Source organism: Syngnathus floridae, chromosome 11, assembly GCF_059516105.1.
Source record: "Syngnathus floridae isolate MCC-2025c chromosome 11, RoL_Sflo_1.0, whole genome shotgun sequence".
NCBI classification, from domain to species: Eukaryota; Metazoa; Chordata; class Actinopteri; order Syngnathiformes; family Syngnathidae; genus Syngnathus; species Syngnathus floridae.
Genome location: NC_142423.1, coordinates 10,611,326 through 10,637,581, shown reverse-complemented (window position 1 = coordinate 10,637,581; position 26,256 = coordinate 10,611,326). Strand labels below are relative to the sequence as shown.

General features: G+C 41.0%; 4 protein-coding genes across 5 annotated transcripts in view; all 4 read right to left on the bottom strand.

The window, feature by feature from the left end:
* Positions 1 to 14: 14 nt before the first annotated feature.
* arl8ba (ARF like GTPase 8Ba) lies at positions 15 to 3,653 on the bottom strand. Its single transcript, XM_088390306.1, has 7 exons — positions 3,414 to 3,653; positions 1,685 to 1,765; positions 1,502 to 1,575; positions 1,188 to 1,281; positions 1,045 to 1,112; positions 814 to 884; positions 15 to 735 (listed from the first exon to the last, which is right to left on the bottom strand). The coding sequence occupies exons 1-7, from the start codon at positions 3,534 to 3,536 to the stop codon at positions 686 to 688; spliced, it is 561 nt and encodes a 186-aa protein (XP_088246432.1). The 5' UTR covers positions 3,537 to 3,653; the 3' UTR covers positions 15 to 685.
* A 655-nt stretch (positions 3,654 to 4,308) lies between these two features.
* On the bottom strand, positions 4,309 to 6,623 carry tnfrsf18 (tumor necrosis factor receptor superfamily, member 18). Its single transcript, XM_088390305.1, has 5 exons — positions 6,460 to 6,623; positions 6,250 to 6,372; positions 6,008 to 6,133; positions 5,266 to 5,376; positions 4,309 to 4,843 (listed from the first exon to the last, which is right to left on the bottom strand). Exons 1-5 carry the CDS (start codon positions 6,593 to 6,595, stop codon positions 4,698 to 4,700), a joined length of 642 nt encoding a protein of 213 aa, XP_088246431.1. The 5' UTR covers positions 6,596 to 6,623; the 3' UTR covers positions 4,309 to 4,697.
* A 198-nt stretch (positions 6,624 to 6,821) lies between these two features.
* Positions 6,822 to 10,737, bottom strand: gnat1 (guanine nucleotide binding protein (G protein), alpha transducing activity polypeptide 1). Its single transcript, XM_088390301.1, has 9 exons — positions 10,502 to 10,737; positions 9,599 to 9,641; positions 9,216 to 9,357; positions 8,984 to 9,141; positions 8,770 to 8,898; positions 8,135 to 8,264; positions 7,854 to 8,007; positions 7,514 to 7,717; positions 6,822 to 7,255 (listed from the first exon to the last, which is right to left on the bottom strand). Exons 1-8 carry the CDS (start codon positions 10,605 to 10,607, stop codon positions 7,527 to 7,529), a joined length of 1,053 nt encoding a protein of 350 aa, XP_088246427.1. The 5' UTR covers positions 10,608 to 10,737; the 3' UTR covers positions 6,822 to 7,255; positions 7,514 to 7,526.
* Positions 10,738 to 11,899: 1,162 nt separating this feature from the next.
* Positions 11,900 to 26,256, bottom strand: part of sema3fa (sema domain, immunoglobulin domain (Ig), short basic domain, secreted, (semaphorin) 3Fa) — a 61,228-nt gene continuing 46,871 nt past the window's right edge. For both annotated transcript variants that reach the window (XM_088390295.1, XM_088390296.1), the window contains exons 5-19: positions 25,865 to 25,984; positions 24,872 to 24,961; positions 23,846 to 23,939; positions 22,658 to 22,777; positions 20,402 to 20,541; positions 19,707 to 19,821; positions 17,948 to 18,017; positions 17,415 to 17,559; positions 16,511 to 16,733; positions 15,532 to 15,620; positions 15,398 to 15,439; positions 15,163 to 15,320; positions 14,714 to 14,781; positions 14,411 to 14,544; positions 11,900 to 14,280 (exon numbers count right to left, since the gene is read on the bottom strand). In XM_088390295.1, coding sequence (XP_088246421.1) covers positions 13,840 to 14,280; positions 14,411 to 14,544; positions 14,714 to 14,781; positions 15,163 to 15,320; positions 15,398 to 15,439; positions 15,532 to 15,620; positions 16,511 to 16,733; positions 17,415 to 17,559; positions 17,948 to 18,017; positions 19,707 to 19,821; positions 20,402 to 20,541; positions 22,658 to 22,777; positions 23,846 to 23,939; positions 24,872 to 24,961; positions 25,865 to 25,984 — 2,049 coding nt within the window. In that variant the 3' untranslated portion in view covers positions 11,900 to 13,839. The remainder of the gene's footprint in view (positions 14,281 to 14,410; positions 14,545 to 14,713; positions 14,782 to 15,162; positions 15,321 to 15,397; positions 15,440 to 15,531; positions 15,621 to 16,510; positions 16,734 to 17,414; positions 17,560 to 17,947; positions 18,018 to 19,706; positions 19,822 to 20,401; positions 20,542 to 22,657; positions 22,778 to 23,845; positions 23,940 to 24,871; positions 24,962 to 25,864; positions 25,985 to 26,256) is intronic.

Sequence of the window (26,256 nt, the reverse complement as noted above, 5' to 3'; positions counted from 1 at the left end):
AAATAAAACTCAAGTTTAGTTCACGTATTAAAAAGCAAGCCTTTATTTGAATACATTGAAGTGATTGGTGTCTTTACTTCTTCCTTGGCACAACACCTCGCATGCAGTGTTGCTTCAGATGAAACATTTGCGCAAGGCACTTCAAATTTCGCCATTCGCGCAACACAAAACGGATTGCTAGGAGGCTTACTTTTTACAGAGCAGAGTACAGTATACACCCTACAACTCTGCAGCAGACGTCCTTTTTGATCATTCAGACTTTAAATAGAATCACATATTCATACACGCAATTGCTGTTAAAAATCATACAAGCTGGATACCTAACCTTCGTACAGACCTGCTTGACTGCATAATTATCACAAATATACAAGGTGGGAAAATGAATCAGCAACAAAAAAGAAAAGAAAAAAAAAGCTGCTTTACCATTTAAACAAAAACATTGTCAAAAGTCACATCGTACAAATTTACAGGACAAATAATGCCAATTACATGTCTTCATTTGGTATCGGGATTACATTTTGGGGTAGTGCATTCCCAAAGAGTTTGGAGATGGTTGTAGGGGTACAAATGGAAAGAGGAAAAAAAAAAAGCAGAAGAGTGCATGTGGTGAGTTAAGGACACGTCCGAAGTGGCATGATGGTTACATGGCAAACAGCTGGCAATCAACATCTGCCCTTCATCGTTTTCAGCTCCTCCGGGACTTTGAGTGCTGAATGAGCCACTGAAGGGTGATATCTGAACACAAATACAGAAAACAAACATTCTGAATGATTGTTTTATTTTGAAGAGAAGACCCCCTATTCCTCAACTCACCAATGTTGTCTTTTTCTTTGCAAGAGACGGAATAGCAGCATATCTCCCTGTCCTGAATGGCTGCCAGATTCCTAAAAACGGAAAAGAGCTCATTTGGACAAAACCCCCCCAAAAATGTGTATAATGCTTAAATGATGTACGGCAGCAGATCATAATGGTGATCTGTGACTTTGGATGAGTTTGAGCAAAATTCCATTGCAAACAGAGATGCCCTCTGTAGTGTGGACTTACATTTTCTCAATAAGCTGTTTCTCATCTAAAGCAGTAGGGAGGTCTCTTTTGTTCCCCAGCACCAAAACCTACCAAGACAGTCACTTTGTGGAACAGATTGTCACAGTTGATCACGAGGAGCCGGTGTGAAAAGGAATACTCACGGGGATCCCTTGCAGCTGAGGTTTGTCTAATAGATTGTGAAGCTCGTTCCTCGACGCTTCCACCTTGTCTCGGTCTGCCGCATCCACCATGTATCTGGAAATGAGCGCCACAGTTTTAGGTTTGAAGAAAACCCTTTAAATGCATTTTTTTTTTTTTTTAATCACACATAATAGAATTTTTAAAAAAAAGTTTTATATTTTATTTTGACACCAATATTTTCAATTTCAGCTCCAGATACCGGTTATTGGCCTCCTTGTTTGCAACTAGCATTAGCCTAGCTAAAAACATTGGTCTATCTATATGCTGTACTTACACAATAGCGTTGACACCCCTACAGTAGCGCTCCCACATGCTCCGAAACCGTGGTTGCCCTCCGATGTCCCAGATCTGCAGAGAAAATGCGTTGCCATTGAATACTCCTTCCTCTTTGTAAAATCAACACAAGGATTGATTTTCAAAAACAAAAGAAAAAAATCAGGAAGCTGGAACCACCTACCTTGATGGTGACATTTCCTTTTGTGACCTTCCTCATATTGAAGCCAACTGTGGGAATCATGTCTTCGCTGAAATGGCCTGACTGAAAGGAGACACGTTGATAGATTAAAGGCAAACTCTTTACTTTGGCTCTTTGACGGACTATGGGTGAAGTTAATCAATTGGTCATTGACTATGGCTGAAAATAAGAATCACGTAATCATACATTCATTTTGTATGGCGCTTGTCCTCATCACATTGGAAAAAAAATGTGTTGGAGCAAATTTTAAAACTTGCGATTGTTAAACTTGCTAAATTTGTAAGCACTACTTAAACTCTCACTCTTGTGTCGTCAACAGAAATGGGTCATTCGTTTGTTTTGGCCTGCATGACCACGACATCTAGTGTGTGTGCGCGCGCATACAAACACACACACACACAGCACATGACCACATGTGGTCACCTGACACAGATAAGTGGAAATGAATTCAGCGGTCTTATGACTGAAGGAAATCCCACAAGTCCTTGCAGGGTGGAACAGAACCCCAATGAGACCAACCATTTTAGGGTTGGAGTAGGCTACTTATGATGACTTGGACAAAAAGGTGCTCATCCTTGTCATTTTTTTTTTATATACAGCAGAGTGTAAATTGGACTTTCCCATGGCAGGATTATAATCAGAATAATAAATTGAATTGACATTAAAACCAACAGCATCACTTAGAATTAAAAGCAGGCCATGTCTGTTAAAAATGACTACTACTAAAAGTAAAACAATTGAGGCATCATAGAAGTTCTAACAGTGGCAAGTGGATTTGTGTCAGTTACAATAACATTACGTGTGCATCTTGCATCTTGTTTTTACTCTTGTCATTTATAATCGTCTTGTAAATGTACTACTTTATAAAAATATGTAAAACATATTGCAAGAATATTGGTTGTAAAATTAAGTATAATTTCGAAAATATTCTAATACTAGAATATTCTAATATATAATATTGTATAAATTAAGACTTGTTTTCATTGAAAAATGCATTTATCTCCTAGAAAAATTACAACTTAACTACAATTTTTTTTTGCTTCACTATATACAACCAAATATTTAATGGAAAAATATTCCATCATCTCATGACAATGACTAAATATTTAAAAGAAAATTCTGAAGAGATGTAAAGATACTTTATTCGCATAAGACTAAGCTTGAAAATAGAAAAACAATTCTTAATAATTGACATTCTTCTCATAAAATTACGACTTGTTGAATATTTACAATCGATCACTCAAAACTACGCACATTCGCAAACAAAATTAAATAAATAAACAAATAAATAAAGATAAATCTAACCGTTTACTCTCGTAAAATGAATCAACACACTACACTACTATTGGTTAAAATGTATATTAATTTTACGTTACATTCACACTTAATATGTCATAAAGTGAAAAATGTGTTTTCCCAAATAAAAATGGATAGCGATGCAGTCGTCATAAATACAAAGCCAAACACTAGCTTGATCGTGCTAGCCAGCCTTACTCATTCAACTCGTAGCAAGCAAGGATTACTTTTTTATTATTAAAATCCAGTTTTTTAAAATGACGATAGCACTACAGCGTGCTAATATTACATGATGTATGACCTGCGGAAACAAAGGTTAAAGCGATGACTTCCTCCTAGTCATCGCTCTCCCATCATTAGCGCTGATGCTATTAGCATTAGGCTAGTTAGCCCCAGCTAGCAGGTGGCGACTTACGGCGATTACGTTGACGAACGTCGTTTTTCCAGAATACTGAAGGCCGACCAGGGTCAGCTCCATCTCTTCCTTCCAAAAGAGAGACTTGAACCAGTCTAAAAGCCGGTTTATTAGCGCCAGCATCTTGGGAAGTCGTTGGTGGTTCGCCTCTTCCCTCCCTGTCAGATGTTTGGTTGGGCTTTTCCAGATAGGGAGGGGAAGGAGGGCGTGGCAATGGGAGCCGGCCAGACCGTCATGTGATCGTCGGTCTGGGGCAGAGGGTGTTTGCCAGCGCCCCTACAGGCGGAGGGTGGAAGCACCAGGGCCGAGCAGTCCACATTTCAATTTACCACAGTCAACAAATGTAAAAACATCAATAATAACAATTGTTACAGTTGTTAGAATAATTAGTTTTGCAGAAGCGCCGGTCGGCCTGAACTGGAGGTCTCATATCTTTGCTCAAGCCAACATATCTGTCTAGCTTTAAGGAGTTCTTATACTTCCTTCCTTTTCTTATCTGTGAGAGGCCCTCACTAGTTATGAACAGAACACCTTTGTTTTTTGTGTACTTCAAGAGAAGTTCTTTCTCTTTTATACCCAGTAGTTTCTATTCATAAATTGTTGTTGACCGGGACAGTTTTTAAGTTAAATGAAACTTCCGCTGCCCTTTTCGACAAGTCATGCAAAAACCAAATGTGAAATGAAGTTGAAAAAAGTGTTGATTATGTACTTGCTGAAATAAACAAAGGAAATTAAATTCCTCGTAGTCCTGACTGAATGTTACGGCAGGATGACTTTTTTTGACGTTACGACAGGATGCAGGTACCACACCATGTCCTTTTGCATCACGCCATAACTTTGTTACACATGAACATTTTTCATAAATTTCAAGTTAAAGTGATCTGTGTAACAGTAATTGCTTTTTTTGTGTTTTTCTAATTAAACCAAAATGGGCCATACCATTGACATTTGTTTTGTTCTCAAAACTTTGCTGTTCTCTGTCTTCACCACCTACTAGCCAGCTGCAACGCACATAGTATTTTCCATACATAGCAAGCATGCATCGTGTGACCACAGGAAACCATGACAACAGAAGACATCATGTTTGTGGTTGGAGAATGGAGAACATATCTCAAAAGACGAAAGAAATCCAACCACTTCCTGTCAGATGTCCCCAGCCGGTGAATGAACAGCGAGAGAGAGAAAAAGAGTAAAAAACTAAATAATATTTTCATTACATTTCTCTCTAGAATGGAGATTTCTAATATTGAAGGCCCTTCCATAAAATTCCAAATCCACCCATCCCTATGACAAATTGGTGACAATTTCCTGGAGTTGGTTCTTCGAATCAGCCTGGATGAAGAGCTGCTGCTGCTGCTGCTGCTGCTGGAGCCCCCTTTCTTCCATGATGGACAGGGGTGGGGGACATGGGGTGGCGGCAAGGGTTAGAGCTGAAGCACACGTAGAAGGAAACAGACTATAAATAGACCTCATCTCTGAATCAAAGTTACAATCATGAAAGAAAATTAGTAAAGATTTAAAAATTTCATTTAAGAAGTTCACAACTGACGAAGATTTTAAAATCAACATGAAAATTGGTTAAAATGTTAAAAGCTCAATAATTATGTTTAAAAAAATTGTAAATTTTAAAAGACTGCCAAAGTCTTAAAAAATGTTTTAAAAACTGCTACGAATATTACAAACTGGACAAAACGGTGGTAAAACTGGTAAAACATTAATTGCAATACTTAAAGAAGTAAAGATGGAAAAGTCAGTAAAGAAGTTAAAAATCCTTACAGTTACAACATAACAAACAAATCACGTCGGGTTGGATAGTCAAACATTTTAACACACAAAATAACCATAAACCCACCTGCTCTATTTTTCTTTGCAATGTTTATACAGGTGTGAAACAAGATCATCAGAAGAATTACAGCCAGAATACCATATCCGATGCCAAGGATGATACAAAATGGATCCTTTTCTGGAAAGGAATCAAGTCAAAGTTTAGCTGAAAATGCATTATCAACACCCATTTTTGCAAACCTAGACATTGTAAAAACCAAGTTGGAGAGAACATGAGATGAACCTTTACAAGATTAGAATTAAAGATTAAAGTCACTGGCTAATTTCACCGTGAAAGTGAAAGCAAGAAGAAGGAAAGAAACTACATTGTCTAATACATCTTGTTCCCACAGAGAAAAGACAAAATAGGCCTGTGAGAAAACCATATGATTTGCTTGAATGTTTTGGTGTTTGATGCTTGCGTTAAGATAGCAGATTTCCATTCAACATTTTGGTGTTTAAATATGAAACATTTTTAATTCTCGTTTTTATCCATGTACTGTATGTACTCTTTTACAATAAACCTCAACCGTGAGTGATTAAAAAAAAAAAAAAATTGGTAAAATGTTCTTTGGAAACCCCAATGTGGTGTCATATGACATTTCTTGACCGCAAGTTGCAGGTGCTCAGAATGCATTTTAAGTCATTTTCGATAAGTGTGGAAGAAGTATAACAATATATCTTAAAAATGTTTTTTTTAATATACTCTAGTATAAAATGTTTTACTCTGTTCATCTGTCACCTAATCATCACTTCAAAATAGGCCTTACCTGTTTTTTCCATCTCCTCACCAACATGACGTGAAGGTTTCACGCACTCTGAGCACGCGTCATCGGAACACAGGAAACCAGGGCGACACAAACACCTTGCGGCTGGAGAACATTTCTCTTCATATTCTGTCCAGATACAATAAATCCAACCATTTCCTGTGAGATTTTATGCACTGGTGTTTTTGATCATCGTACTGTGTTTTGTTTAATTGTCTTCTAGGACGATCTCGATAAGCTCTTACCTTGGCACAAATGACATGGAGTGCATTTGTTGAAGACATTATACTTTTCAGAGAAGGAGTTGTTAGAACATGGGCGACAGATTGTTTCTCTCGTTTCTGTGCAGAAATCCTCCAGATATTGTCCTTTGAAGCAGAAAGTGATTAAATATTTGATTCACTTTAAAGGCATCAATTAACCTGTGGAGAAAATGTTTCAAGTTGTTTTCTTACCTGGAGGGCACTGTTTGCAGCATCTCCCATTTATAAAAACAGTCTGTGATTCAGGACAGTTTGATCCAGCGACATATTTGACAACCCAAATGCACAAAGCAAAAAGAGCAGCTAAGGAGAGGTGAACAGAAACCATTATTGACAGTGCTCCACCTATGCGTGAAGTTTTTATAGTGGCGGTGGGAGGAGTCTTGGCTGTATGAGGCAAGAGATGAATCCTCTTCATATGACTGTAAAAGTATATATACAATTCTAAAATTATTTGATAATGGCATCCCTACTTAAAACCCATAATTCTATTACACTTGGCATCAAACCCCATTTCTTGTTTCTCATTGGAAAAAAAATAAACGGACACATAATTTGTTCTCTACAGAAGCTTTAATAGTGGATTTGGGCATGGGACTGTTTAACACTCAGCCTAACCCAGGCTTAAAATCCTAACTTGGAACACTAACCCTTAGGTCTGTGTCACAGAGTTTTATTTTTAAATTTAAAGTGATTGTGTCTACAAAAAAATAAATAGTAATAAATAATCATACAAAGCCATTGCTAGTCTAATAGAGGTTGAAGTGTGAATGTGCATCTGAGAGAGAAACTCGTTTGGATGTCTGCTACACGTTGCAGACGGCTCGTTAGCTCCACTACAAAAGAAAGAAATGGGGGAATTCTGATGGTTTGTAGTTTCTGTTCAGTCCACAGAAGTCAAAGCGACGACTTCTTGCTCGTGTTTTGAGAGGTTGGTTTGTTGTCCTCAGTAGGTGCCTTGGTAAACAGAGAGTATTCTTACACAATCCTAGAAAAAAAGATGAAAAATCAGTCCTAACCCAGGATTGAAACCATAATTTAAAAACCTAACCCTAATTGAAATGTGTTCCAAACCCAACCTTGCTGTAAAACCCAAATATGAAATAAAGCCTAGAATTCACATCCTAATTTCAAAGCTTAAATGTGGCTTCACACCATTTAGTAAAACCCCAACTTTAGTTTGAAACCCTAAGCCAAGCTTAAAAAAATATTTTACAAGCCTACCCAGAACCCTATTTGGACTCACGTGCGAAGCTCCTTCAGAAGAGACCGCAGTCTTTCAGGTTTTCCTTGATGATGATATCGGTGACAGCGTCAAACACAAACTTAACGTTCTCTGTATCGGTAGCGCAGGTCATGTGCGAGTAAATCTCTTTAATGTCTCGGCGCATGTTCAGGTCCAGGAACTGCACTTTGATGTAGTTGCCAGCATCCTCGTATGTATTTGGACCTCAAAGAGGTGACATGGAAGCAGAGTGTAAAACTACAGATCAAATTCAACTTTTGTAATAAAGTGAAACAGTACTAACGTTAAGGTATCGTGCAGTTTCCTGAAAAATCGACTAAAATACTATTTTTTTGTTTACCGTCATAGTCGGGGAAGCACATGCTGAGGTGAGCCTTCTTGATCTTCTCCACAAACACGTCCTTCTTGTTTAAGAAGAGGACGATGGAGGTGGTGGCAAAGTAGCGATGGTTGCAAATGCTGTTGAAGAGGTGCAGGCTCTCATGCATTCGGTTCTGTGGAGAAAATAGACTGCCTTGCGGACCCCCATTTTAATAGTTGGCTAAGATGCTAAAAGTTGCTACGTGTATATCCTGCTGTGAAGGAACACAATGTCACACATGCAATGTCCAAGCCTCTCACCACTTCATCATCCTCTACCAGCACCATGTCGTAGGCACTCAAAGCAGCGATAAAGATGATGCAGGTGACCCCTTCGAAGCAGTGGATCCATTTCTTTCTCTCCGACCTCTGACCACCCACGTCAAACATCCTGCGTAGAGACACAGAAGATGAAAAACGTATGACCATAGATGCACTTTACAGTATACTGCGACCATGCAGTCTCCATACTCGATTTGGCAGATGCGCCCTAGTACTGAGAGATGTGTCAGGTCCCCAGACAAGGTCAAATGTTCTAGTTCCCAGGGAAGGTTCTAGTATTGAAAAGGTTTAAATCCAGAGAAGGTACTAGTCACAGAGAAGGTTGTAGTCCTGAGAGAAAGTGGGAAGGCTTAAGTTCCAAGCAAAGGTTGTAACACCAAGAGTTGCAGTCCAGAAAGTAGGTTTGACTGCAAAGAGAAGTTTGTCTCGAGAGGGTACCAGTCCAGTGAAAAGGTTCGAGTATCAAGAGAGTTTTTTTGTATCAGCAGATTCTCATCCCTGGAAAAGATTCTAGTCCAGAGAGGCTTGGGAAAACCAAATCGTTCAAACAGAGTGAGGGAATTGCTGTATTTGATTTCTACGCTTTTGAAACCTCGAGTGTTCCATCCTCTCACCTGAAATTCAGATCTTTGAAGGAGAACTGGGTCTCGATAATACCGGTTGTTTTCACCCTAGATCGTAGCACATCCTGCTCAGTGGGGACATAACCTGGTTGAACCAGACGCTCCAAGTCATTCAGGTAGCTAAAGGACAGAGAAAGGTGAAATGAACTCAGTTATTTTTTCTTTTCACTACTTCCATCTTAATTTTGGGACTAGGCGTACTTACTATCCGGCCGAGTCGTTGAGTTGGTACTCGGAGGCCCGGTCAAAGCTTGCCTGGATGCCCGAGTCCTTCCACAGGCGGAGGATAATGTCGGACAGCTCCTTGGGCATGGTGCCCTCCTCGATCGTATCGGCCAGGTGCATCAGTTTCCTGGCGTCATCCTGCAAACAAACCAAATGATCAACACGGGGTATGTAGGGCACCCACGGTGCGGTACGCCTGGATTTTCTACCACCTGCTGATCTGGGTGGCCGTAGTTGATTCCGAACGTGGTCATAGCTTTCACGATTGCCATGATAGACTGAAGGGTGTTGCTGTAGATGATAGAGATGAACTCCAGGCACTCTTCAAGAGAGTAGCCATCTTGATGGATAATTCTGAAGATTAAAAAATGTGCGTGTTTATCTGTTGCCTGATAAACAATTTATTAGTGACTTCATTAGGAACATAATAGTCAACTTCTTGTCCAGCCAATTTTGTGCGCCGCGACTGAGTGAGTTTTTGGTTGTTAGGGTTTGCTAAATTAAATTAAAACAAACAAATTACAACCAATTGTGGATGTCATGATTTGGTGCGCCCAATCGACTTTGTAATGTAGTAGAAGAGTGAAATTCTTACTTCATCTGTTTGACAATTGTGCTTTTTCCTGATTCGCCAGCCCCTACAAGACACAAACATAATCACTGACAAAAAGAACACGAGACAAATGCTTCACATATTATTTTGGAAAGATGATGAGGTCATGGTATTCATACGGAGGATGCCGATGGCTCCTAATGCTTCTTATAGCACATCTAATCTGCTTCAAAGCTGATGTCAGGACAAACCTGCGTGTGTCCCTGACCTACATCGTCATGATGATCTCACTAACTATAATACAGTGGAAGGATTCAATGGTAAAACAAATATTTTAAATTATAATAATAATACATAGAAATAAAAAGAGTTTACAGTCAGAAAATTATTTTGAGAAAAAAATATGGTTTTTTTTCCCCCCATTGAAACGCTTGAGAAAAAGTTAAATGGCCAGAATTTTTGAACGTTACTACTTATTGATAGATTTTTAAAATTCCATCTTCTCACTTAAAGTATTTGATATAATGTATTAATTTTTCATAGTCAAAAGTTTTATATCAGATTCAATTCAAAAGAAATGGATGCTTCCTTGTTTTATTTTCTTTGATCTATTATAAGCATTACAATGCAAGTTGGAACATTTGACTTAAATTTTCTTAATTAAAATACTGATTGCTGCACATGATATATTGTAGTATTTTTTTTATTAACAATGCAATGCAACTTTTAATTTTGTACCCTCATTGAAATACTTCCAAAATTTAACCTGAAAATTACTGATTCATATAGTTTTACGTATTTTGATGTTAAATGTTATATTAAGTTTATTTTTGTTTGCCATTTTTTTCCTCTTCTTATCCTTTATACACATTCTAATGTCATCATCTTAACAATACTGTATGTGGCCCCAGCTCCACTGTGAGGCCTTCAGTGTGTCGACTTTACCGAGCAGAAGCAGCTTGACGGTCCTGGCGTCCTTGTCGGCGTCCTCCTTCAGCTTTTTCTCCAACTCCCTGGAGCGCTTCTCTTCTGCACTCGCTCCCGCCCCCATACTGCTTGTCCCGGCTCCGGCCCCTCTGCCAAAGCCAAAAGAGCTCAAGAGAACAAGTGAAAAGCAGATCGGCCCTGTGCTCTGACCTGGCACCGGTAAACAACTTTGCAAATGTTTTCCTTCCAAACTTAGGAGAGGATAGTGGGCGTCCTCCTGGCCCACCTGACGGGGAACCCAACCAATGGGGTGCAAGGACAGGAGTTTGGGAGGTGCGAGGGTGAGGGTCCATAGGTGAACCAGAGGGAGACGGGGACTTTGCTGCGCTCAGCGGAAGATAAACATCGGCTCAAGTGCTTATCTACGATGAGGCTGCACACAATCGCTCCCAATGAGTCCATACGTAAGCGGCGACCCTCTCTTGAAACCATCATTTGAAAACCAAAATCTAATTTGGAACTCTAACCCAGACTTGAAACCCCATTTTCTGCTTCAAACCCAGATTTGAAACCTTAACTTTTTTGTGTACCCTTAATGCTTCAATCTCATCGTGCTGCTCCTTATGGTGTGCTCAGCCACCTTGGTCACCGAGAGGGAATAAATTACAGTCATGTAGACGCGCAAAAACTTTTGTTCAATAACTACAAAATAGAGACTATTGATAAGATTAGAAAACTTTTTAGTACATGTTTAGTATGTTTGTACGGGAGATGTGAAGTGTCTAAAGAGCTTTGTGGGTTCACCTCACAGATCTTGTTGACCTTAATCTAAGGCTGGTTAAGCATCCTAATCTACTCACTTTCAATTATGTGCATCTGTATGTGTCTGAGTGTGCTTGAGTCATACCTCACACCTTTTTTTTGCTATAGCCTTAATATGACCCCCCCCTTTTAGCATTGAAATACTAACTTGTTTGAACCCCTAACCCAAAATTGAAACCATAATTTGAATCCCTACTCCTGCCACGAAAGCTTAATTTCAAACATTTGTGTGCTTCAAGCCCTAATTTATAACCCAAGCTTGAAACCCTAACTTCAAACACCGACGCCATCTTAAAAGTTCAAATTGAAATGCTAACTGTAATTTCAGACCCTAATTTGGAAACCCCCAGACTATTTTGAAACCCTCTTGAAATCCTATTTTGCACCTGAACCAGTTTTACAAAACACTTGCCGTGAAATTCTTAAATTCACAAACTATAGTTTGAACCACAAACTTGTCTTAAACTCCAAATTTGAAACCATCGTATTAAAATGAAACCCCAATTGGAAATCCAACATTGACCTTAATTTGAAGAGCGAATCTTAATTTCCAAATTTCACACTTCCTCACCAAAGGGCAAACATGAGATAGGATTTGTTATAATAAAATATAGAGCTTTTATTTATTAGTCAGCAACATTGATGGGGAAGAAGTCATTATTATTATTATCATTATTATGTTTACAAGTCATAACAAGTGTGCGTCTTATCAATGTCATACTTTACACCAATGACCCAGAGGGAAGTCTGCAAAAACACATGAAATAAGATTTCAAACATAAGTACAATCTGGACTCTGACACCCTCTTAAAAAAGCTGAGCCCATATTTATTCTTTTTTTTTTTTTTAACATTATTTTTATATTCCCGCAATGAGAAAGACATTCACCGACATCCACAGGAACAAAACCTCTTTTTAGACAAACACTTTACATACACTGTACATGCCATGCACCATGAAAAGACACCCTGTCCAAATTGCTTTGTACCTTTTCTATCAATCTGCACTCTCCCCTCGCCAATTATTGAAAAAAATTAAAGATGAATCATAACGCTGACATAATTCATTCTCAGCGACGACATCATATAGACTCAATGAAACCGAACCGTGAAAACGGCAGGAATGCAAAGTTGACCTTGTATGAAATCTTACATCTAAAATGTAAGCCGTCCATATCTAACCGCACTCTCCCTTTTTCTGACTGTGTGTGTGTTTGTATTAAAGTGCATCTGTGATTGTGTGAGCATGTGTTAGCAAGTGCTAGCGGGTGTGGTACTTGTATGAGTGTGTATGTGTGTGTAACCCTTGTCAAACTGCAGCAGCGACTATATTGCATGTGCACATGAACAAAAGTATTGGGACACAAGGTTTTTACAACGACAGTACAGGAAGCACAACAATGTGTTTGTACACCACATCATTCTTTTTGGGGACCCTTCGACAAAGTCGGATGCTTTGAAGTGTTCGAAACATCTCCAAAATATCAAAACCCCCTTTAAGCGATGTCTCACATTACGTTTAGTGACAGAAGGTGTTTTGTTTTATTTTGTACAGACTCAGTTAAAAATAGCTGCCTGCTGGAATCTGCATTTTGGGAGGTGAAATTGTCACATTTATATTCCTTAAAGTCTCCTTCAGTACAATGATCACTCGGTACTGAAGATGCAACAATTAGATGGAAAAATAACTCAAGTGGGCGACAGATAAAGTGATAATCAAAAATATTATTAGGAGTGATTATCCCGTGGTGTGGGCTGTGGTAAGAGTGATTTTTTTTGTTGTCATGAACACTCAGGCCTACTATGTGGCAGCATTTTAATGTCATGGTGGTGAGCTAAAGGCTTTTCTTTTAGGTGCTACTTGGCGTAAAAGGCTGGAGAACAACTCGTATGACAGACGTTACAAAATGCCAAACAGATTCTTTGCATCTCAGTGAAGATTTGTTGGCATTCACTAATTATTTTGCAGCGGAGTACTCTTATTTTTTTTCAGAGCTGGATAGTAGCAGCAAGAACACACTTGCCATTTTTTTCTTCGACTGTGTGGTTTTTTTCACATTTTAAAAAGTGTGCACCAGTTAGACGAATCCAGAAAAATATGGCTAGGTGGTGGAACATGAAGATAATTGATTTACGTGGTCCTGAAAAATGTTCCTTTTGTGCCGTCTTTGAAAAGCTTTTGAGAGGAGCATTTTAGTCCAAGTTCCACTTTTCAGTTGTCGTCCATGCGGCGGTGGATGCTCCCAAAACACCAAACATAAAAAAAGACAAACTGGACAAAATACACATTGTCAGTAACACTAACCAGAACATTAGAATAAAAACAACAGCATCCTATTCACAAAAAACATTTTTTTTTCTAGATAGGTACAAAGAATTACTTTTTACAACCTACAATAAATATTGTGTGTTTCATCCAAGAGTTTTTGTCTTTTCTGCTGTATTGCGTCCATTTTGAGGCACTCCTCAACACCGGAGGAATAGTGTAGCGTTTATGGAGTTGCGGTAGACTCACGACTAGTCGGTTCAGGCGCTTCATGTCTCCGCGGGACTTGTCTCGTCGTCGCGATGCCGGCGGTTCCGGGGCTTCTTCTGCTCCTTCAGCTCCTTCAGGCTCTTGGCTTTGCCGTCCCCCAGGCCGCCGCCGCTGTCTCCCAGCTGCCAGTAGTCTTGGCAGTACTGGTTGATCAGGCCCATTTCCGGTTGGCTCAGGATGGTCAGCAGGTCCTTGTACTGGCCGGCGCTCGGCGTCCAGGCGCTGGACTGCAGTGGCGCCAGGGCGAGGGAAGGCGCGCCCGTCTCCACCAGGACATTGTTGACGGTGCGGCTGGAGAGTACCACCAGCTGCAGCTTGACCAGCGTGTGTTTGAAGTTCTTCTCCGTCGATGTGCACTGGTAGATGCCGCTGTCTGATGGCTGCAGGGAGCGGATTAGGAGGCCCTGGTCCGTTTTCAGGATGCGGCCCTCGGAGCGAATCTGGGAAGTGACAGAGGTTAAAGCACAGATGGACATCACAAACGCCAGTTCCTGTTAGTATTAAAATACCTACACCCCCTCCAGAAAAAACAACAACAGCAGTATAACTAATAAGAAAAATATTACTCACCTCTTTCCTCCTGTCACTGTTCTCTTTCTGAAGATGCCACTTGAGAGAAACATGGGGGGACCTGGCCTGGCACTCCAAGAACGTGGTGCTGCCCTCTACACCATACTGAACTGTCTCCAGGGTATTCTTATTGGCTGGAAAACACAATGCAGAAATTAGTAGCTTTAGGTTTTCAATTAGATCATCAGTATACCGATGTCATTGATATAATTTCAGTAGATATAAACTTTTAGTTTGTTGATGGACCATGTGGCTCTGTATGTGTTTGGACAAGTGCATGTGTAAAGCTATTTCTAGACTCACTAATGGAATTGTAGCCTCTGCATTGGCGGATGGGGTTGCCGTACTTGACATCCTGACGGCGGCTGCGTCTAAAAGGATCAAAGTGTTTATTTAACACTTCACAGTATTGTACTTGATAGAAAACATACAATTATAACACAAATAAATACAATATGAAGAATATAGGTATTTTCTGACATCATCATGCTGCTCTTTTGATTGTACACATCCCTGCCACTCGGGGGCAGTATGAAACAGACATTGCTACACATGGAGAATATTGTATTATCCATCAATCTGATTTGCTTGTTTATATCAAAATGCCCATTACCCAAGATGTTTATATAACATACCAATTGGGTTTGTCTCTTATCTGCTTTCTTTGTTAACATTAACTAAACAAAGCGTAGCAAACTCACACAAGTTTAAAGTACAACAAATTATTTGTGCACATTCTTAAACGAACGCACCTCTTCTGCGACGCCGAGTATCTGGAACAGGATTTTCCATCCCAGGCGCAGTACGGGTCCCGAGCCAGGCAGCAGTCGGCGCACACCTCGCCGTACACGTCGCAGCGGTGGAGAGCAAGGTGCGTCACGCCCAGTACCGACGCCACGTACAGTTGTTGCTGTTGAAGGAAGCAAACGTCCGTTCAATGACACCTTCTGCGTCACGGTCACTTTGTGAGATGCTCCTCCTACTTACGCGCTTGGATGAGATCTTCATCGTGGTGATTGGGGTGGGAACCTGCCGAAAAACAATCAAGACATTGGGACCTCACACCTCAAATGAGAAATCAGAAGACGATAGGGAAAGGCAGCGAGACCAGAGCGACAAACCTTAAAGACCTCCACTTCTTCCAAAACCAGCTCCTCGGTCTGAAGGTCATCTCGCGGCAATACGATCACCTTCTGCACTGTTCCGCGATCTAACAAGCACAAATGAGGATAACATTCAGTGCTCATCAAATTTTAACATTCAGTGTTCATCAAATTTTGACGCCATCCATCATAAGATGACGTAGTAGACAGACAATTTGGTCCATCTTATAGCCAAGAATTAGACGATTTTTGTCTTAGTGGCTCAACCTGAAATCCACCCATAAATATAGCTCATTTAAATCAAAATGCCAATTTTAATGAAAAAAGGGAAGCCTTAACCCACCACTGAAACCTTAATGTAAAACCCCGACTTAAAGTTAAAGTCCCAATGGTCATCGTCACACACACATCTGGGTGTGGTGATATTTGTCCTCTGCATTTAACCCATCCCCATGTGATTTTAATCCATCCCCTAGGGGGAGAGGGGAGCAGTGAGCAGCAGCGGTGCCGCGCTCGGGAATCATTTGGTGATCTAACCCCCCAATTCCAACCTTTAATGCTCAGTGCCAAGCAGGGAGGCAATGGGTCCCATTTTTATAGTCTTTGGTATGACCCGGCCGGGGTTTGACCCACAACCTTCCAGTCTCAGGGCGGACACTCTATTACTAGGCCACTGAGCTGGCAAAGATTGTGAGCAGCAGTGGAGCCCCACGCAACCCCTTACACTGAGTGCCAAGCAGGGAAGACATGGGTACCGTTGTTATAGTCACCGGTATGACCCGGCCGGGGTTTGAACCCACGACCTCCCAATCTCAGGGCGGACACTCTCCTCTCCGGCCACTGAGCTGGTAAAGTCTAAGGCATTCAAACAAAGGCTAATTTGAAGCCCTGACCTTCCGTTGACACCTTAGTTTGGAACCTAAATTGTGTAATGAATAATAATGATAATAATAATAATAATAATAATAATAAATATGGTTGATGTCTTTCCACTGACCTGTTCCCAGGAAGAGGACCTCATAGCTTCCGTCGGCGGCCGTCACTTGGTCGACGGCGATGGTGGTGAACTCGTAGTCCACGTTGGTCCGGACCACCAGGGGCCGCTTGTGTACCGGGTACACGGCGTTGTGCATGGTGGGGTGGTTTCTCATAAAGTTGATCACCTCGTCTGGGTAATCCTTGGTGGATTTCATGTTGGGGGTGAACGTTCCTCCGGGACACTGGGTTCACAAATGGGACAGTAGAGCATGTAATGGTTTGATTGTAAAATAAGAAGCATTCAAAAAAACTCAATTCATTTGAATTTGGAATAAAAAAAATTAAATCTCATATTTCAATCATATTTAATTATTTATTGGGTGATTTTCTTTAATTGCTGGAAATGCCATTAATGTTTTCCCATCATACTAAGGCAGGGGTGTCAAACTCATTTTTTTCACGGGCCGCATTGTAGTCATAGCTTCTTTCGGAGGGCCATTTTGACTGTCAACCCTAATAAATATATGAGCACCTCATATTATATACAGTAAAAGCTACAAAACAAACTGACAAATACCTCGCTTTCAAATCAGACGAGTAAAACTGGTCAAATATAAAAAAAAAAAGATATTATTAAAAGTGAAGACAGTTTGCAATTCTAGTAATGACACGAATTTGATGCACAATTTGTCTTCGCAGGCCACATAAAATGATGTGGCGGACCATATCTGGCCCCCGGGCCTTGAGTTTGACACATGTGCTCTCGGGGGAACCCCAAAGCCAAAAATCAAACCAAAAAAATGGCCAAAATATGGCTGTATCCACTGTATATGTTTTTTTTAAGGTTGCAAGTTTTAAGTCTTGTCGTGTCTGTAATCATATTTGTATGTTCCTGCGGTCCTGGGGATATGTTTACCACTCACAGTGCCAGGCCTGGGGTAGGGAATCTTCCCCGTGTAGGCCACCCACTGGTAGTTGGGTCCTTCCTTGTGGGCGAAAGGACCGTTGAAGACCATGCGGATGTCTGCCATGGAGTAGACGCACACCGCCGAGCCTTTAAACACAGATCTGGACGGGAGAACAAGCCATTGAGTGCCGAGATAATGACAGAGGGCGCCGCATGCGATGGGTAGAAGCTACTTCCCAGGAAACGCAAACATACTCTCACAACCAAGAGCCGTCTGACACACTGACATAAAAAGACGCCCACGTGCTGCCAAAGAGTCGCCACGAGCACGGGGTTCTCGATGCTGTTTGTGTCTAGTGCGCCTCCATGATTAGCAGTGCTTTTATCATCTTGCTTTCAACATGTCTGATGCCAAACCAGAGGAACAGTATGTAACTCATACATGTCTGCCTCTGCTGTGTTTTCTCCTCAAATTTGGAGAAGTTGCTATCAGGCCCAGACAGCCACTTGTCTGTCTGGTCTTTTTGCAAATGCAATCAAGACACCCACCCCGAAACTGAGAAGACTCCATAGATGACAGGATTCTTGGTGTCTTGTGTTGGCTGGATGTAAACATCCCCTGGAAAGGAAAATAAAGGAAACTTCAACTTCGAATTTGACTAAGAGTAATTTTCTTTGACGTGGAAAAAAAAGTAAAAATAAAACAAAATTGTATTTACTGGCACAAAATAGTCTTTACACTTTTTTATTTATATTTATAGTATTGTCTCATATCTTTATCAATTAATTGATTGATTTAGAGACAATTGTACCCCTAAAATGGATCCCAACATGATGCGGCCTTTTTTGTTCTCAGGTCCAGGAAATCCTGAATCTAAACTCATTGGACACTAAAACGAGAGTTCCTACGTGTCGTCGGGGAATAAAAGTAAAACATGGATGTTGTGGTGAAACATGCCTCTAATAGGAGCCATATGCAGACTGGAGGCTCCAGGCCCTCTACATCTCCACTGATGGATTTAATGAGAGAAAAATGCAAGCCAAAACCCAAAAAGGTGCAAAAAAAATTAAACACATGAAGTTTGACATGTGGCGAGGAATGATAGGTGAACATATTCTGCTGGTCTTGTTAATATTGCGCAACAATCATTTGTTCACTTGTTTTAACTGGCCTTGAACAGTGAAGGACAGTAATTGCCCTAAGCGAAACACAAAGAAAAATAAACATGACACGCTGTCCTCTCCTCTCTAACTTGTGATCTTTATCAACAAGTCAGACATCAGTTAGCGCTTTTTTGATCTTTGCACAGATTTATCCATCCAATAACACAAACTGGAGAGTTGAACTGGATGTATTGAACTGAAGATAAATAATAAATACAACTCAGCCCTCATTTCTCATTCTACACCCTTGCTTTGATCGGAGGGAGGACAAATCCTCACACGCCGCCGAGGTATGAAAATGATGGCTGCCTTCGTTGCAAGGGAGAAATTTGTGAGTCATCTGTTTGACAGGCAGGAGAAGCGCAGGGGAAATAAATTGGAACAAGTCAGCGTAACTTATTGTTTGTCACGTGCCAGATAAGATGGCAGCGTCGCCTTCGACGCAATAGCAGAAAAAAAATATATACCCATAGTGGAAATACAATATACTGTATGACGCATGTCATGACTTATTTTGTGGTATTTTGTGAATAACGGACAGGCCACGATGATCCATTCTAGCTTTTTTTTATTTTGATGAGTGCAGAAGTACTTGGATTCAATTTCCCCTCTTGTTTTTCTTTTACAATTTAGCATTCTCTTGTTCACAGGAGAAAGATAATGGCTCAATCTGTGAAGGGCAAGATAGTGAATCCGTCAAGACCTGTTGGGACCTTTGGGCTTTGTTTTCTTACTGTTGTGGTTACAAGTCATACAACAGAGTCGTCGCTTTCCTATCAGGGTACGGGTAGGTGCAATATGCGCCAAAGGCTAAACTCTTAACAGATGCACATTTTTTTTATTTGCAGCAGGCTGATCATTCTGTTGCAGGCCATTTTATTGCTGTCATTCAGTCAACGGGTTCCTTTAGCTTAAAAAAATGCTCTAGACAATTATTCGATGATTAAAATAGGAGATGATTAATTTGATGATTGATTTGTTGTTGATGAATCAATTAATTTGACACTTCCATTTTGAACCCTGTGACTTTAAATGTGATGCAGTTTATTTAGAAATGTTAACGGACAAAATTCATGCCGCTAAAAGATTTTGTGAAGAAAATGACACTGAAGTTTTGTGTGCGCGTGCTTGTGTATGGACTCACTGAGCTCGTCAAAGTGCGTCTCGACACCGTCGGCTCCGGCCACCGAGCAGATGAGACGGGCCTTGAGAAACGTGCTCCACTTGTTCACTAGACAGCAATGGCCTCCGTCGTCATTCTGCGGGGACGTAAGGGCGCATTGGGTGATCCATCCCGACAAATCTAACACATATCTACATCGGGCTCGCAGCTGTGCGAGTCAACGCCGTTTGAGCTAATCGCACCGCTGTTGCTGTTGGCCCAGTAGAACAAAAAGAGCACCGTGCTTCAAAAGGGCCCATGTGCGCAAGGGAGGTCGGCCAACTTTTACTACTGAGAAAGGGAATCAAAATGATTCACGGGCTGGAAATTATGAACTTTATTCACGCCTTTCGCCCCATCCAAATGATTTGCACGATGTACTTGCTGTGTCTCGGTGACACTGGGATACAAAATTTCAAATCACTTTGCCTTAAAAGGGAAATTAAAGGATCCTCACACTGACACAAGTGTTTAGTCAAAGCTGTATTTCATTGCATCGTATAACTTGTCCACAAAGAGCCTTGAGAACACACGGCCAAAAACATCCCTAATAAACCATTTGTTGGACAAATACAATCATAACTTTGCTTGCTTATTACCAAGCTGCAAGTGTATGAATACACTGGGTTAGTTTACTTGTTTAAGGAATCATCGGCAAAATAAGGTTTCTTACTCACCAAGCAGATCCGCCCGATTCTGGACTGGCTCATGGGACTCTGACCCATCTCGGTGGCCTTCTCACGGAAGAAGAAATACAGCTTGTCGTCATTCTTTTCGGCGCTGTCAGGGATGAGGTGTGCATGGATGAATGTGGGGTCTAGAAAAAAAAAAAACACAACACGGACATTATTATTATCTTTGATTATCCTTGAACAGGTGGCAGATAACCAAGACCAAGATATCAATAAATGTGATGGTTCATAATTCTTCTAGGATAAAGTATCTTGCTATAATCCAAGTAAAAGGAAGTTTCTGACCAAAACATGTTTAGGAAAATGGCTCGATTTTTTATGACACAGGATACTACAAGCATCTTGGATTGGACGTCAAACAGAATCAGTAGGCTTGCTTTGACATACAATAATACAAAGATGATTGTAACCAGGAGACAACTGACAAGAAACTGACCAAACCCAAGAGCCGAGCCCAGAATAACAATTTACTGGTCCAAAGGAGGGAGGGTTGAGGTTTGGGTCGCTGTTGAAACACGCTATTTGGCCCCAATAACCATTTGTACGATTACGGAGTGCTGCGGAATCATCCGTGTTTTTGCTTTGCACTGCACCCTATGACACCAATTCAATTTGTCCCACCCAGCAGTGGTCAAAATGGCTTCCTGGTGTGCACTTACACACAGCCACTTAATGGGACGGACACCCAGGAGAAGGTGCCCCACCCATCCACCCACCTATGCCAATACAGCTAAACAGCAACGTTATAGGACAAAAAAAACCACACACACACATATTTTCCAAGCACTTTTGAGATCTATTTCCAAGCGCTTACCAACACCTTGCACAACTATAGTAAATGACATATCATTGCAGTCTGAGAAGGACGTTTAAATATTGTGGAATTGCGCCCCCCATCCTAAAAACAAAAAAACATATTTTTGGACACAGCATTGGACAATAGATGGTTTACGCTGGACAGTAACGTGACCGGTAATTAGTATTTAGTTTAGCTCTAGTGGTAAGCTGATGTTTTTTTTAATTTTTTTATTGTTTTTTTTTAGTTTAGTTTTTAGTCTATTTGGAGATGAAGTGGTGCCTCCGTGAGTGAAAATACAACTCATGCTTTTACTGTCTTTAAGGGGATTTGCATTTGAATGCATTGTTTTAATACATGTCGTGTATTGAATGAGAGAGTTGTGTTTTGAATGTATTATTTTTTTTAGAATAAATACTTTGTCGATTTAGTTGACAACATGGGACAATATGCACATTTAACCACTAAGAGGAAGTTTTGACAAATTTTCTTGAGTTCTCCTTTCAAATACTCCCACTTGTGAACAGCAAGCATCATATGACTCATGAGTGGGACTCAGGTGTAGCGATTCCATGGACGAGGTTCAAAGGAATGCTGTCGGGGGTAACGGGGTTAGGGGAAGATTTGCGAGAAGTGCGACGTCGAGGGGCGAGGCTAAAATTGATTTGGCAACAATCATGATGATGCTTTCCCAATTGTGGCTCATCAGCTCTATGTATGAGTCACTATTGATGCACTGTCAAGTTCCCATCGATGCCGACCTCGCCGTGGGCTTCTGCAGACGTGCGCTCAGCAATTAGCAAAGAACATTTAGGTACGTACACTTACATACGATAAAGACGATTAGAACTAAATTGTTTTTGTCACATTCTTCATTTTTGTTGGTGCGTGAAACTTGGCATTGAAACTTTCTCTTGGCTTATCAGTGCGGCAATAGTATTTGTTGTTCTTTGCAGAGGATAATATAAAGATATAAAAACTATTCGCCTGCGTATTCTTATATGGTCTTTCAGCAGCATCATTTGTGTTCAGATATCTGTTGGTTGCTACTCCATAGATGCTAATTGTTAACCTATGATGCTTCCCATTGTATGTAACCATTAGCATGTCACAGGCTGCGTTATGTTTTTTTTTTTTTTCTTTGACAGTATCCTTCAGGTGAGAGTGATAATAAACAGACTAAAGCTTCTTTTTTTTAAGAATATTTACAAATGTTATCTACCAAATGGTTGCTTGTTATGAAGTGATTTTCAACTAGCAGCTATTAGCCCATCGATGAAAACTGTCCACAGATGTGATTGTGTGTACCCTTATGTTCGTTTGTTCCTAGGCCAAGATTCAAACCCAGGACAATTCACCTGCAAGGCAGACATGCTAAACACTGCAGGGAACCAATTTGTTGAATTATTGCTGGCTGTGGAACAAACGTCTCGTCAGGACATTACCGTTCAACCATCTGGAGTTGTACTGATCGGTCCTCATGGCTGTCTGCTTCCCCAGCGTACGGAAGATAGCCGAGTCGGTTCCCATGAAATCAATGTAGACTCCCGCATACAGCTCTCCATCTGTCAAGGCATACACACACATAGAGAACTGAGGGCGTTGCCAAGGTGAAGTCATCACGGACACAAAAGCAAAATAACTCATCATGTGATCCGCATGCTGCAGAAAGGCTAATCACTCAAAAGTGGTGTCACACCCGCCACATTTCATTTAAATCATCTCACAACAGCGTTCCAAAATGTCCCTGGTGCATGATGGTGGTGATTTCCCCTCAAAAAGATCAGCACTAAGCCAAATTAGATTATGATCTGCCTGTAGTGCCACGTTTGGGTCAAACCTGTTGACCTGGCGATACTTCCGCCAAAAACACGCCTATCACCCCCATGAGGGTAATCAGCGATATTTGGAAGAGCAACAGGATATGTACAATCAATTGCAATCAGCGAGATTAACGAGGGTGAAGACATTAAAAGTTTGAATGGCAGCTCTAACTATCCTGTCAAATTGCGGGTCAAATTGACCCTTTAAAAATGAGGCAGATTAAATCTGTGTGTTCAACCACGATCTGATCATTGCCAAAGTTGGCGTTCGAATATTTACAAATTCTGACACCATACGAGTAAATTCCTCATGTAAAGTGATTGCGGAGTCTCTTGTGTGTTTTATAAAAGTATCAACGGAAAAAATATCATTTTCTTCAATGCTCAACAGTTTAGCCTGCCTAAGTGGCAACTGAGAACTTGCACACACGCGCAGTCACACACACAAAGGTCACCAAAGGTCATGTCCGACCACCTGCACAGTGTACACCGATGACCAGACCACCCGCAAATTGGTAAGTAGGACCTTCCATCCTCTATCCTAATCTGAGGCTTTAAAGTCAGGTCAAATCAAATTTGCGCTATTCCCACTCTGTTATTTGGATTTCCACGCCGTACTGCGGCATAAGGAGAGCAAAAGATTGTCAGTGGTGATACGGGTGTGGTCATCTCAAGTACGCCACGCTGGGTACGAACAGTAAGCACAAAAGATTTCTTTTCTTTCATTATCTGGGAATCCCGCACATTCTGAAAAGTTGTTAAAAATGTGTGCGGCAGGCTTAAGTGAAGCAAAATTCAACATTTACTTACTGATCAAAGCGGAGACGCTGTTCAATTTGGGGTCAAAAGGACATTTTCCCTTCCCTGAATCCACTTTGCCCGGCTCAAGGCGGAAAATATATTCCTGTCGGGGGAATAAGAAAAAGTAATTCTTTATTTTCTCACTTCCCTTGTGACTTGCTAATAGATTTATTGTGTTTGGAGAATAGATTTGGGACAGGGGCAAAAAAAGTTCCTCCTTGAAGTTGCTGTTAAAGGCGGAGGGTTTTGGAAACAACATGAGTATCTAACTAAACAATGTGGAGTTAAGAATGCTTGGCTGCAGCCCTGCGGGCACCACTGGATCTGCTGAGGGCAACCAAAAGCACACAAAGGCGGTTTTATCAGTGAGATGAAGGCGGCTGAGGGGAAAAATGCTGAGAGCCTTTCAAAAACCGCCCTCCACTGTGCCTGTGATGTTAGTGGCTCAAAAAAAAAGAGAACTCGTTATCCCTACAGTGAAAAGAGGACATCTTTAACATCTGTGTCAACACCGGATCCGGGTGAACCGGCACCTCGGTCGAGTCTTCAAAGCCAGTTGGCCACGCCACCAGCCATGTTATTAAAATGTATTAGGAAAGTGAAATTTGACATTCATTTTATTACGATGGTGAGTGTTGTGTGGAAATGTTATCTTCGACTTGTTAATATTGATTGCAATTAATTAATTATCTAAATAAAATAAAAACTTTATTTTGTATTTTTTTCTGGACTCTGAGGAATAGTATGCCTGTAATACTATAAAATAATGACATTAATATTAGATCTTGATTTGTTCTTTTTTAGAATGAAGACTGGTTACGGAACAGCAGTTTTCCTGCACCTTTTTGGTTGACTTCCTGTGACCTCTGTTATTTGATTTTCTCATTTTCACCCCTGAGGTAACTACGGTATGTCATGGAGGAGGCTGTTTATTTGACTTGAAGCCATGTCATCGCTACTCCGAAAGTGAGCTCTCCAGGTGGGCACCAGACTTTTAATTTGGTTTCTTTACAGAGCCCCCTTCTCAAAGCCCACCTTGGCCTCCAAAAGCTCTGACGTGGCACTCTGGTCTGCTGCCCGATTGGTTCTCCCTCCAGATTTGGGGGCCTGGAGGTAGTAGGAGCCCTAAAAGACAGACATGGCACATTTGGCCGTCTCGTTACTGACGCGTGAACAAAGACGGATTTGTCCGCTGGACGATAATGACACAAACAGAAGAGCGGAGAATAGACGAACAAAATTTGGGAACGAGGAAGGATTTAATGAAAAAAAAAGTATTGAAATGTAAAAGTGCATGTCATGCAAATTTCATGCAGAAGGCAGAGCAGAGCCTTTGTAACAGCAAGTGGATCTTAAGCATATTGTAATTCTTCACCCCTAGCATATTTCAACCAAAATTGGCCAGACTGTTTATTAAGACACAGGGGAACTGTTTTATATTGTGATAAAAGCATAATCTGTCTCCGGTAAGGGCTTACTTAAAAAGCTGAATAAAAGCAGGCCAACTGATCTTTAGAATGAAACGTGACCCCGGCCCCATTTGAAGGGTGAGCCTAAACAGGCAAGCGCAAGGCCGGCAGCTGCGTCCCGCTCGCCGTCGGTTATCGTGGCTGCGAAGTGGGCGGAGTTAAGAGGGCGATGATGGGTGAGAGGCTCCGTCGGTTGTGATGTCTTTTCAGAGGCTTTTAGCCAGATAGAAAGACAGACCTACAGAGTCTGCTCTGTATAAACAGGTGGATGGGGAGATTACGGGCAAGGAATTCGCTGCATGTCCCGTCACAGCAATCACTATTCCATAATGTGTCCCCCTTAAAATTCCTTCTTAAATTCATTTGCTGTCAACCAATAAACTAATATGATAGCACTTCTCACAATGCCAACAACTGTGTTGTTTGGTGTCTATGATGGAAGCCCAGCCATGCAGAAAATGATGGAACAAAACCACAGTGGAACCTGAGCTCCATTGACAGACAAGACTGTTAAAAGGAGAAAGCTTAAGGTGGAGTGGCACAAGGAGTTTGCGGTTACCTGCGACTTGCGTCCACGGTCCACGTATGTGCAGATGGGGTTGTACGCTCCCGTTCCGCACACGTACAGGTGAGTGCGGTTCCACGGTTCGATCAGGCGGATGAAGTTGCCGCATTCGCCCTTTGGGAGAACACAATTGTGAGCACTTTTGTTAGGATCTCTTCAGATGAAACAAATACAACTGAATTAATTGTCTACATTATTGAGTTCATTTGAAAAAAAAAGCAATTATTAAATACCAGTTTGAAATTGCCTCTTTAATTGTTATTAAATCCTGCGTGAATAGTATCGTCACCTTAAAACCTCACCGGAACCTCATTTTAGGGACATCACATCACACCCGCTTACTTATTTATTTATTTATTTATTTATGTATTTATTTATTTATTTAT

Bases quoted from the DNA above. Each gene is read 5' to 3' on its own strand.
- arl8ba (XM_088390306.1), bottom strand. From the start codon at position 3,536: ATGCTGGCGCTAATAAACCGGCTTTTAGACTGGTTCAAGTCTCTCTTT. The intron at 1,766-3,413 runs GTAAGTCGCCAC...GTCTCCTTTCAG, and splicing joins CGTTCGTCAACGTAATCGCC to TCAGGCCATTTCAGCGAAGA. The intron at 736-813 runs GTGAGTTGAGGA...ATTTGTGTTCAG, and splicing joins CAAAGAAAAAGACAACATTG to ATATCACCCTTCAGTGGCTC.
- tnfrsf18 (XM_088390305.1), bottom strand. From the start codon at position 6,595: ATGGTTTCTGTTCACCTCTCCTTAGCTGCTCTTTTTGCTTTGTGCATT. The intron at 6,373-6,459 runs GTAAGAAAACAA...TCTGCTTCAAAG, and splicing joins CTGCAAACAGTGCCCTCCAG to GACAATATCTGGAGGATTTC. The intron at 4,844-5,265 runs GTGGGTTTATGG...CGTGTGCTTCAG, and splicing joins TGCAAAGAAAAATAGAGCAG to CTCTAACCCTTGCCGCCACC.
- gnat1 (XM_088390301.1), bottom strand. From the start codon at position 10,607: ATGGGGGCGGGAGCGAGTGCAGAAGAGAAGCGCTCCAGGGAGTTGGAG. The intron at 9,358-9,598 runs GTAAGAATTTCA...TTTAATCTTCAG, and splicing joins ACAATTGTCAAACAGATGAA to AATTATCCATCAAGATGGCT. The intron at 8,265-8,769 runs GTGAGAGGATGG...GTCTCTACGCAG, and splicing joins TTCAAAGATCTGAATTTCAG to GATGTTTGACGTGGGTGGTC.